General features: G+C 46.0%; 1 protein-coding gene across 1 annotated transcript in view; it reads left to right on the top strand.

Annotated features, from left to right (window-relative positions):
• The window catches only part of Frmpd2 (FERM and PDZ domain containing 2), a 112,206-nt gene that overhangs the window by 65,487 nt on the left and 34,475 nt on the right, over positions 1 to 12,244 (top strand). The window contains exons 17-21 of the mRNA XM_085687840.2: positions 1,790 to 1,884; positions 3,920 to 4,012; positions 5,199 to 5,306; positions 5,395 to 5,511; positions 8,659 to 8,810. Coding sequence (XP_085543966.2) covers positions 1,790 to 1,884; positions 3,920 to 4,012; positions 5,199 to 5,306; positions 5,395 to 5,511; positions 8,659 to 8,810 — 565 coding nt within the window. The remainder of the gene's footprint in view (positions 1 to 1,789; positions 1,885 to 3,919; positions 4,013 to 5,198; positions 5,307 to 5,394; positions 5,512 to 8,658; positions 8,811 to 12,244) is intronic.

Here is a 12,244-nt window from a genome sequence, read left to right on the forward strand (position 1 = left end):
CCACAATCTACTTTCTGGCTGTGAGTGTGACTCCTCGAAGTTCCTCACATAATAACTGACGCACATGCCATTTGTCCTCGTGTGGCCAATAGTAAATGGATTTTTAACACCCGAGAGCCGGTTTCTTGGGTGACCCAGATCACACGAGCCATAGAAACCCAGACCAGATAAGTCCTTGCTGTTCTTCAAAGGGCACCCAGAGACACTGCCCAAGCCTCTCTCAGGTCCTCCCTGGGTGTTGGGATTTTCCCTTCCCTTGAGCCTATATCTCTCCCTTCAATGGGTTTGGGAGGCTGATGGCCCTTAAAACTTCCAGAGGGCAGGCCCATCTCTTACTCATATACCTTGCAAGACCAGGCCTAGCCTCTAGTTGGTTTTAATCAAATTTGGTTGGACTTGTCACAGGACCTGATGCAAACATGAGTAAATACAGAATGAGGCGGCTCCCTGCTGGGAAAGGCCGGTTTCGGTTTGTCCCTGCTCCTCCCACAAGCCCTACCTCCCAAACCTGGGGACGCCGCCGAGAGGGTCCACGCGTGGCTACCTGCATCTGCTGCAGTCCAGTTGTCTAATCAGCACGGGAAAGGCAGCCTCCCTGGTGTTCGGGACAGGCTGAGTGACACTGATCTGGTGGTTGACTGTTTAGGAGACCCAATGCGCGCGCACGTGTGTGTGTGTGTGTGTGTGTGTGTGTGTGTGTGTGTGTGCGCGCGCGCGCGCGCTTTGAGGTGGCCCTGGGTCACTTGGTTTATTATCAGTCCACTGTCTAGAACAGTCTTTGCTTATTGGAATGATATATGTACTGGTCTGTTTTCTGTTGCTGTAAAAATGATTAACAAGGCTGGGCACCTTAAGAGAAGAAAGGGGTTTAAGCAGCTTGCATTTTGAAAGCTGAAAATCCAAGCAGCCTGGTGATGGTTAGTTCTGCAGGACCCTCTGCTCCAGCCCATAGCAGATGATTTCACGAGAATGCATGCTAGACTCAGTGGGAGGACAGGGCCAGGGGCCAAGCTGGTTTTGCCCTTTAAAACAACTCTGTGTCAGAGAACTAACTGGGGTCCCATAGGAACTAATTAATCCATTCCAAGGAGGGTATCCCCAGTGATGTAATCATATCCCATTAGGCCCCTCATTTTAAAAATCCAGTCACCTCCCAGTAGCATCTCCCCACCTGCCCCGGAGGACCAAACTTTCAACAGTTGAACCCTTGAACCCTGGGGAGGAAATGACATCCGAACCATGCCACTACACATTTAGTCAGCTGAATGCTTGCTCAAAAACTCCCAGGTATCAAGGGGGCCCCCAACTCACTCCTCCTGATAGATGGATGAGTATGCTGTCCTCAAGGAACACAGCGTAAGTGGGGTAGCCTGACCCTTCTAGGGACTTTTAACTGAAAGCAAGAGCAAAGAATGAACCATTAGGATTGCCACCACAGCTCTGTATGGCTACTGCTAGAGTTTGGTGACTTTATGAGCCTGGGAAATTAGAAGGTCAGTCCTATCTTATGACCGAGGAAATGGGGTTCGGCAGCTGTTGCATAATAAGCTAAGATGGGCAGTGGAGGTCCATGTGAGGTCTGGCTGACGTGATGAGCCCTCTGGGACAGTGACCCTAATGACATTCTTGCTCGTTTTGTACTGCCCACTAGGCCAGCCTGCGGTGTGGCTGGTCTGAGGGTCTACTGAATTGTTTAGCACAAGGCTGTCTTCTTCAAGCTGCACTCACAAATGGCCAAGGTGGCCCCTTCCAGGAGCTCCCAATCTTATGTTTCCATCTTTCCCCTCAGCTTTTACACTGGCCAAGAGCAACTGAACAGCATCAGTTCGATCCAGAAGCCAACTCAGCCTCTCTCTGGGACAACGTTCCAGAGCATGTGCACAGGTACAGACTGAACCCTGGCCAGGTGTGGGAAGGGTGGTTCTTTCTAGATCTTTCCCACCTCTTCAGTTTGTTTCCCAAAGAAAGCTCACCATCGTTTTGCTTAACAAATTCTTCTTAAAACTTTTCGGAGTTGGGAAGGCCTCTCCTAGTTAACATCTGGCCTTGGGTGGTGTCTGAATCTATAATGGGAGAGTTTTGGGGAGGTGGTTGCCAAAACTGTGTTTGAGTATGAGGAATATCACCTCTGCTGCTTCTCATGGGCTCCCAGTATCACCCAGTGCTCCCCAGAAGGCATCCACAGGGACATAGGGAGGGCAGTATGTTTATCTCCTCAAGTTCAGTCAAAAGCGAAGACAGAGATGCTGTAGCTAAGAAGACTACTGATACTTAAAGGATGTTTAGCCAGAAGCCACATCTGGATGCTGCCACAGCTCTCTATGATTAACTAAACTGTCTGCCAGACTCAAGCATGCCCCTGGGGGAGGAAAGATGTGGATTGGTGGTAGATCACCAGTGGGAGATTTTCCCACTGGAACTGCGACAGAAATTGTGTTGTACCCCAAGACTCCAGCTTTCTAGAAACAGCTTTAGGGTTCTGCTTTGGGTCTCCTCCAGACATAAGTTTAGAAAGTACACCAGGACATGCAAGCTGGGCCGTCAGCCCCTACACTTTGGTGACTGGTTGGCTCAGCAGTTAAGGGCACTGCCTGTCTTTCCAAAGGTACTGAGTTCAATTCTCAGCAACTACATGGTGGCTCACAACCATCTGTAATGAGATCTGGTGCCCTCTTGAGGAAGGGACCTGGTTATTCATCCTCATCAATGTAGACCATGAAACCCAGTATGGACAATTTCAACAGAACTGTCATATACAGGCTGTCCATGCATGCTTCAGCGTTGCCAGGGCATAAATTTCATTCACTTTTATTTCAGGGATATATATTGTCTTTCCATTATTAGAACAAATTTCTGAGAGAAGTAAGTTTAAAAAGGGGAACGGTGGGAAGGCAGAGGCAGGGGATCTCTGTGGGTTGAGGCAAGCCAAGTTTATACATCAAGTTCTGACCCAGCCAGGGCTGCATAATAAGACCCTGTCTTAAAACAAATCAAAAGAAAGAAAACATTTGTTTTTACCCTTGACTTCAGAGGTTTCAGCCCAGGTTGCTGGGCTCTCTTGTTTTGTGCCTGTGATGGCAGAGCGCATCATAGTGAGAGTGGATGATGGATGAGGCCTGTTCACCGATGAGTCGGAAAGCAGAGAGACAGAGAGACAAAGAGACTGCTATTGTGCATCCTTTTCAAGTACCATCCATGCAAATATCTATAGACATTTAAGGCACCCTCTTAAAGGTTGTATTACCTCCAGACCTCCAGTAGCGACACACAGTGGCAACAAAGCTTTCAACTCATGGTCCTTTCCGGGACATTTGAGACCCAAGCTATTGCAAGACTCAGTAGGGGAGACTTAACTGTCTCATCTCTGTGTTTCAATTTCAGTTGTCACTGACAGGAAGTACATCCCCCACTTACCCTTTATCTTGTCTCAAGACCAGTGCAGGAAAAAGTTTGGGTGAGCGTCGTGGCTCATGCTTATGATCCCAGTGCCTTGAATACAGGGGCAGGGAGATCAAAAGTTTGAAGCCAGTGTTGGGTTCATAGTAAGTTGGAGGCCAGCATGAGAAACACAGAGAGATTATGTTTAAAAATATATCAAGAACTAGAGGTTTAGCGCAGTGATAGGACATTTGCCTAACGTGTTCAAAGTCCTAGGTTCCATCTCTAACACCAATCGGGAGGGCTAAGGTGAATCACTCAGAAAATGGACACCATCGGTCATCATGCCATGGTCTCTGCTCCTGCAGTCCAGTCTTGACCAGCAGTGGCCCAGTTGTAGTTCGGTGAACTATGTGCTCAGTTGTTGCCAGGCCGATGGGAGATTTGCTGTGAGCTGCTCTTGCTTGTATGTGTGTGGTTTTGTTGAGTTCCACCTGATTTGGGAGAGAAACCCAAATATGGTGCTTTGATTCTCCTCCAGGGTCACAGAACAGCAGGAGGAAGAGCTGTACAGGAGAATCCAACCAAGACATTGTGTGTGTAACACTGAAGCGTGATCCACATCGTGGCTTTGGTAAGAGGGCTTCCTGAAGGCAAGGTTCAGGCTCAGCTCATCAGAGCAGAGACAAGCACCACTCATTGCCCCAATCTGGCCTCTTTTCTCATAATTGCTTTACTCAACAATCCCTTCCACTGTTTCCTTCCTTTCAGTGCCTGAGAAGAACACAAACACTTTTGGTACCAAAGATTCCTTGTAAGTGCTGATGTATTTTCTGGATGCATCTAAGCACAAGATAAAAATAAAATCCCCCTTCCCCACACACTTTGCACCAGGCTTTCTTCAGTATAAACAGGTTGGAGAGGAGTAAACAATCCTTTGTATCTTCAATTATTAGCCACATTTAAAAATCCTTAAAAACATATAAGAAAAAAGACACTGAAATGGGGTATTTGATTAGAGAGCATCTTTCCTGGGACTGGGGAGATGGTGCCACTGATGAAATGCTTGCCGTGCAAGTGTAAAACCAGAGTTTAGATTCCCCAGCACCCACATAAAAAGTTTGGGTGTGTGTGGTATTATACCTGCAATCCTGACACTCAGGAGGCTGAGCCAGGAATTCCTCCAGGAAGCTGGCTAATTTGACTAGCTGAATCAGTGAGCTTTGGGTTCAGCGACAGACAGCGTCAATAAACAAAGTGAAGGGACAAAAGCCCACATGATGGCTCACAATCATAACTTCGATCTCAGGAGATCTGACACCTCATTCTGACCTCCACAGGCATTGCACACATGTGATACAGAGACATACATGTAAGTCAAACAACCATAAACATAAAAAAAGGAGAGCAATCCAGGAAGACTTCAAACATCAAACTCTGGGCTCCACATGCATGAACACATACATGCATGAGAATTTACACACATGTAAAATACACAGAGAGAGAGAGAGAGAGAGAGAGAGAGAGAGAGAGAGAGAGAAAGAGAGAGGGGGAGAGAGAGAGAGGAGAGAGGAGAGAGAGAGAGAGAAAGAGAGAGAGAGAGAGAGAGAGAGAGAGAGAGAGAGAGAGAGATGGATGATGGATGCAAGCAGCCCCAAGTCCTGTCACAGAGCCAGCTGTGTTGGAGGGCTGTCTTTCCATCATTAGATGTGGTTGGATCATCTCGTTCAGATGCAGTTATCAGTCATTCCACTTGGTAGCTATTGAGCCACAAAGTCATTAAACATTATCTTATCATTACATGCCATCTTGGATTACAGGTTTTGTCATTAACGAGGGAGAAGATACAGACCAAGCAAAGCCTGGCATTTTCATATCTTCCCTTATACCTGGGGGACCAGCAGAAAAGGCTAAAGTGATCAAACCAGGTATACCTTAGTTAAGTCACCAGAGATGTCTTAAGTAACCTTTCTTATTTCCTTGCTGGAGTTATTGAGTCTTTTTTTTTCTCTCCAGGAGGGAAGATATTAGCCTTGAATCACATCAGTCTTGAGGGCTTCACGTTCAATATGGCTGTTAGAATGATCAAGAATTCTCCTGACAACATAGAATTAATCATCTCACAGTCAAAAGGTACATTTCATCTTACTTTCAGCAGTGGACCAGCCTCCTCTGTTACCACCATGGGCACAAAGCACAGAGCTCCATGTAGGTCTTTTGTGTAACTCCCTGCAAGCATGGTCCTGTCTCGCAAGGAGGCAACCCAGCGGCACAAATCAGTATGCTGTGCAATCTCAGAGCCAAAGCAGGGTCCCACGATTGCATATGTTTCTGAAAGGCAACAGCCTCCTCATTAGGTATGGCTGGATACACCCAGTGTATATGTGTTCCCACCTGCTCTCCTTGCATGATGGGGAGGGAGTTCTTATTGATGCTCAAGTCCAAGATGTCTACAGTTGGGCTCAGGTGGAGCAGTCACCTGTGCATCTGGAAAGGAGGGTGAGGTTGTCTTTAGTTTACATCTGCACCACAAGCACAGTATTCTTGCTGTACAGCTCCAGATCAACCTGTAAAGTCCTTGTCTAAGCATTCTTTACTTAATTTCTTGACTTAAGAACAACAGCTAAGCAACAGACATTTAGGCCAAAGAATAATGTCACGTTTGTTTGGGGGCATTTTGGTGGGCTTCTTGATAGAGGGAAGGGCAGGGGGCTGACACGTCTCATCCTGGTTACTAAGGACCACTCATGCTTTTTAGCCTGGGTGAGTTTGTAAATTGCAGGAGGTAGTCTATACACTCAGGCTCATCTCTGAATGCAGACGCTCCACCTGCTGTGCCCTTGAAGAACCAGTCTCATGCATGCACACACTGTCCCCTGGTGGCTTCCTCTCACCTTCACTGCAGGTAGCTGCACTAGGGTCTTTCCCAATTCCTCAGGGTCCAGCCCCAGCACTTCCTCATGCCAGCTTCAAGATCACTGTCTCTGTTGGATGTCACAGCGCTGACACCTCTTAGGGAAGCAGGTCAGTAATCTTGGGCTTTTCCTTCACACTTTCTGCATTGAGGGCATTCAGTCTACCTCTTGTGTTGTCAGGCAATAATTCCAGACGATCAAATCACAAGTCAGTGTAGCCCAAGGACAGCCTATTATGGTGGTCAAGATGATAAAAATTGGGATCCAAAATTTAAGTGCTCGGACCACAGTCTTGTATTTAGAATTCCAGACAACAGGTGTGTCCACTGCCTGGCAGTTACGTGCCATCTCCCTGGGGTGGCCCATTTACATGTCAGGAGCATGACTTTGCCACAGTGTCTTTGGTATTTCTACTGAGCTGGTCTGTTGCTGGGGTAAGAGGTCTTGATGGTCTTCTGCTAAGGCAGCTGCTCTAGACTGGACCCTAGGAGCCAGCAGCTAACAGCGCATCATGAGCAGCTATAAAAATCCATTATAAACTGGGTCGTAGTCACCACAAAAGGTCAGGGCCCTCTAGAGCAATGGAACTATTAGAATGCCTGTATATTATAACAGGGTTTTTTTCCAGACTGGCTTAAGTGATGTCGGCTGGCAGTGGTGGCTGCCTGCACGCTGAAGGGGATGAGGACAGGGGCTGCTTACTTAGTACTTGAGGCCGGAGGCTTCCACTGTCCCATTGGCACCTAAGGCCTGGAGGACTCTTGGGAAGCCACTGTCTTCAGTTCACACTGCAAGGCTAAGGAAGGATACTCAGAAGCCAGGAGAGTGGGGCCAGAAAGAGAGCAGTGCTACTTTCCCTTGGGTCTCCACTTCCAGGCCAGGGTCAGGAGGTGCTGTCCACTCCGAGGAAAGGCTTAGCTCTCAGTTAACCATTCCCGGAAATGCCCTCACTGACCTGCCCAGGGATACAGCGCCTCTTAGCTGACTTTAGATCCCATCAAATTCCAACTTGATTAACCAACACGATTGACTCCTAGCTTTTACTTCTATTACAAAGATCAGTGGGACAGGCTGGCTTTTCAGGTCTAAAGTCCAGCCGTCTGCTCCCATGAAGGGCCTGGGAGCAAGTGAACAGATGTTTGTAATAGTGCCCAAAGGACACTGACAGAGGACTCTGAGAATAATGGTCAGGAACTGTATTACAGACTGGCCTACACACACACACACACACACACACACACACACACACACAGAGTACTAAATAAACTTAGATTTGGATAACTCAAGACCAAATTTATTAAGTCAAACTCATTGGATACGAGAGCTTGTGTACTTCCCTCGGTGATAGTAAGCTGTATCAAAGCAGGAAATCTGCCTGTGTGTTCCCACCTCCAGATCTGAGGGAGCTCTGTTAGCCTTTCTCCAACACGCATCTGCTGAGCCACTAATATTGTATTAGCACGTCAACAGTAAATCCGTTTGTTGACTTATATATGCCTAGCTATATATGTGTGTATTTGAGCATACATATGTATGTATATGTACATCTTTATATATACATATAAAATCCTAAGTCTATGAATAATCTCTTTTTTACTAACCCTATAATATTATGCTACTGATGTATCTATTTTAGATATAAAGAAATCAAAGGCCAGAAATGTTAGTTATCTTACTCCAGGTTTTACCTATTGATCCCCATCTCATGTTTTTTTTCTTTGTTCTATGCCAATTAGAGTAAGCAGGAATCCACGAACAGCCATCTCTTAGAGGAGCCCAGAGCCTGCTATTACCAAATATAGCCCAAGGATGGTACATGTTGGTCTTTTTGTCACATGCTGGTAACAGCTGTGCTCCTCATGGTTTTGCAGAAGGTCAGAGCTAAGAGAAGTCCCACATGTTGAGTATGGGGTTTGGGACAAGCTAGTTCATCCTTTTGATTCTGTTTTAATTAATTCATTAAATAATTAATCTGATTCTAATTAAACAGAGATAACACCTTCCTGGTGGCCTGTTGAGAGGATGAAAAGATCTCATCCCCCTCTCCTCTCCTCATCTCTTTTCTTCTCATATCCCTTCCCATCACATCAATAACAGAAGTTTCATAAAGAGGGGCTGACATTCTTCACTATCCTTGCTCTCATGTTTTCATAACTGGATAACACAAATGGCTTCTGTTTACATTTCTGATCACTTCTAAAATCTTCTCTTTATTCTGAATGTAACATTCTTCATGAAATGATGAATTCAGAGCATCCTCTTCAACTCTAAAAGCTCTTGTCACTCAAGGAAAATTCTATGTCTCATAGGATGCTACCAATATGCCAGCCTTTCCCAGTATTGACCTCTTGGCTTGTTTTTGTAGGTGTTTGTGGAAATATCTCCAGTGAAGAAAAGAATAGTACAGCAAGTTCTGGCACGTTCGGTACAGATATCCTGAGCAATGGGTACCAGGGAAGAGAGTCAGCACACACATGTGACCAGGACAGAAATACCAGAGGACCAGAAATGGCTCAGGTGCAGAGTTCATCACCCAAAAGCAGGGGCCTCTATCCTCCTCTCTATTGTTAAAGATGCTAATCTTCTTGGTGTACGATCTAGAATCTAGAAGAAAGAGAATAGTCTGTGGAGTCCAGTGGAGCTCCCATATCCTATGCTGTCCTGTGCTCTTTATGTGTCCTGTCAAGCAGCTACAAGTTGCTTAACCTCCTCCCAACATGGGAAGAGGGTCAAGCTACTGACACAGTGTATGTGGGGGGCGGGCAGGGCTCGGTTGGAGTCTCAAGTGTTCCTACTTATTTATTAGAACTATTTCTCGTAATGACAACGGGATTGATCGGTGCTGGGGCAAGGCATGGACCGCTAGGTGTCTTATAATCTTGACTTCTAATTGGTCCTTGAGCTAGTAGCTAAATTGCCCCTTGCTTACCATTGCCCCCTGGAGCAAGAGAACAAAGTGTGGCTTTGGCTTCAGTCTCTGCTCTGCACTGCCTGCTGTCTTCTTAGTTACTGCTAGACAAGTCCCCCATGGCCTCTCAGGTCTACTCTTTTCTTTTACTCTAGGTCCCTTACAGCTCATGTTCATTGGCTATTTTAGTTGATTCTGCCTGGAAGAAGCTTTCATATGAGCCTGAAAAATTCTACCCAAAGTAGGGATAAGTGTGCCATTGGCCATGTGCTGGCATAGGTGGGTATCCCATCAGTGATGAGCAGAGCACCTGCCAGCTGATCTTTACTATGGGATGAATTCCTGGCTTCCATCATCCTCTTGCCCCTCTCAGCTCCATGTTTGGAGTAGCTACAGTATCTACTGCTTCTACCCCAGGCTCAGCTGCTGCTCACTGCTTTCCCTAAAAACTGCCAGAACCTTTGGAACAGGCTTGGTATTAACTCTCCTCCCTGGCCCAGGCTGAGTGTGTAGACTTTCTCATTCTTTCGGAGCTTCTGTTGTAGACAGGTTGCTCTATGTCTCCCATGTTTCTCTCGTGGAACAAGAAGAGTGATGTCTGTCCACAAGGACCTCAAGGATGAAGCCTGTACTCACTAGTGAGCAACTGTTTGGGTTTGTCACTTGGGCCCAAGTATTGGGGAAAATGGTACTTGAGCTTATCACTGCTAAGCTATGGCATTCAAACGGTTTTCATTTTGTGAACCACTTCTAAGGGAGGGCTAGCCATGCATAGCCACAGGACAAGCTGGAACTCCATATACTGCTTCCAATCTAGGTGGGGTGACTACTTCCTCCGGACTCAGTGGCAAAGTTATCTTTTATTCCACAGATAATTGTGAACCACTGTGTATGTATGAGGCTCTGGTCAGCTGCTAATACAGCAAAGAACTGAACAGACAGGTCTCTCGCTCACAGTTCAGAGAAGCATGCTATGGGCATTATGCAGAAATACTGGATAGGGCCCTTGTGACACAGGCATGTTGGCAAGAAAAGAGCATACATGTTTATTGATTATATGTTTTACAGGAGATTTTGTATGGAAAGAAGACCCACAGATACAGTTAAACCGAGGTGTATTCTATAGGAGGTTTGGTGTAAATGGAGAATTGTAACTAAGCAGAAAGCATAAGTCAACTGGGGGATATGTAAAGAGACTATTAGTTTGATTCTCTGGATCCCTGGCCCTTAGCCTTTGCAGCTTCCTCTGGGCACAAGGAAGGTACTTCTCACATGAGGACTCTATGTTGGAAAGATTAGAAAATCCTTGGTTCCAATAACAGACTTCAGGTTAGAAGAGCCAGAGGAGGCCAGAGATTTGCCTACTCACACTGCTTCACAGGTTCCTTAGACTAGGAGTCATTTTACTGAGTGGCTTTGTTATGATGTCGTATGTTCTGTCCCCAAGCACTAAGGTCTGGCACGCAGTAGGGCTCTTTTATTGTCAATATCTTCTTAGTTGGCCATGATGTTCATTCACATAGCTCAGGCATGATGAGCTGGGTGTAGCTGGACTCAGAGGCTCACCCCTGGAATCCCAGCATTTGGGAAGCTAAGATCGGAGCTGGGCATAGTCAAAGAGAATAATAATGATAACAATAGCCACCTGCTTATGTGTTCAACAGTATCCTGGGCACTTTATATGAGAGATCCACGAAAGCTTGGTGACAGCTATATAAGGTAATACGGCTGTCAACTCCTCCTAGAGTGTTTTTATCCAGGGCACAAAGAGAAAAGGATTGTGCTAAAACTCCAGGGAGTTAGTGGTAGATCTGAGTCCGCAATCCAAGGTGTTGGATTCGAGAGCAGAAACCATGTTCTCAGGCTGCTATTTAGAAGGCTCCCTTCTTGCAGGACTCAACAGAGGGCTCTGTAGGGTAGGAAACCTGCAAGGTGGTTTTAGGGGCAGTTGAGAGGGGACTGAATGTCTATAGGACCTACACCATCAGGTTCTTGGAACTTGTGACCAGCTTTGTGGCCAGATAACCAGCGGTGTAGTGATATCACATGTCCACTTTGGATCTCATCCACGACAGTTGTTTCATTCCGTAAGATTCAAGGAGTGTGGAGCCCTTGAAATACCTGACATTTCCTCTGTTCTTTACCAAACTTTCCCAAAGCTCTTCTGTTGAAATAATGATTTTTAGTTTACTTCAGCTTATTTATTTTCCTGTGAGTTAATAGTATTTTGCAACATGGACCAGGAATCTCAGAATATAGAGCACATAGAGACAGTGGAGTGTGGACAATAAGGGGAGCATTTTATGTCTAGAAGCAATGGTCAGTTAGCTTAGCACAACCCGTGGAAACTCCAGATGTGCCCCTGAGCTTATGTGTAGCACAAATAATAAAAATTCAGAGACAGATATTGGGTTCAACCTGAAGATCAGAAAAGCAAAGCAGCCAACCACTAGCTCTTACCTTTACCTAAGACCAAAAATGGGCAATCCTGCCTCCACAAATCCTCAGACTGAGACTGAGACCCACCTCCTATTGCCTTGTATTCCTTTCTATTTCTGGGATTAAAGGCGTGCACCATCACTGTCTGGCCTCTATGGCTGACTAGTGTGGCTGCTGGGAAATAATGGTGTGTGCAACCACTGCCTGGCCTGGATGGCCGACTAGTGCGGCTGCTTTGCACTGACCTTCAGTCAAGCTTCATTTATTGAAACACAAATAATATACTACAATACTTATGTTTCAGCCAAAACTTGGTTTGTGTTCCAGTTTTTTCTATACTAGCTGCATCTCTGAGGGTCCAGCTGATAATACTCCCGTTAATCATATCTACAAGAACTTATTACCACAAAAGTTATTGGTTATGTGGTTGGGAATCTCCTTGCTAAGAGACTCAAGCCCCTTAGACAGCAATTCAGCATGGGCAGGTGGGTCTCAACATCACAGTTGTGCCAGATTCTTAGTCCTTTCTGTTGCCCTAATAAAATGGGTGAATCACAAACAATGGTTTATTTGGATAGTGATTTGGCGGCTGGGACGTCCCAGA

This window comes from Myodes glareolus, chromosome 5 (assembly GCF_982192425.1).
Source record: "Myodes glareolus chromosome 5, mMyoGla1.1, whole genome shotgun sequence".
Taxonomy (NCBI): Eukaryota; Metazoa; Chordata; class Mammalia; order Rodentia; family Cricetidae; genus Myodes; species Myodes glareolus.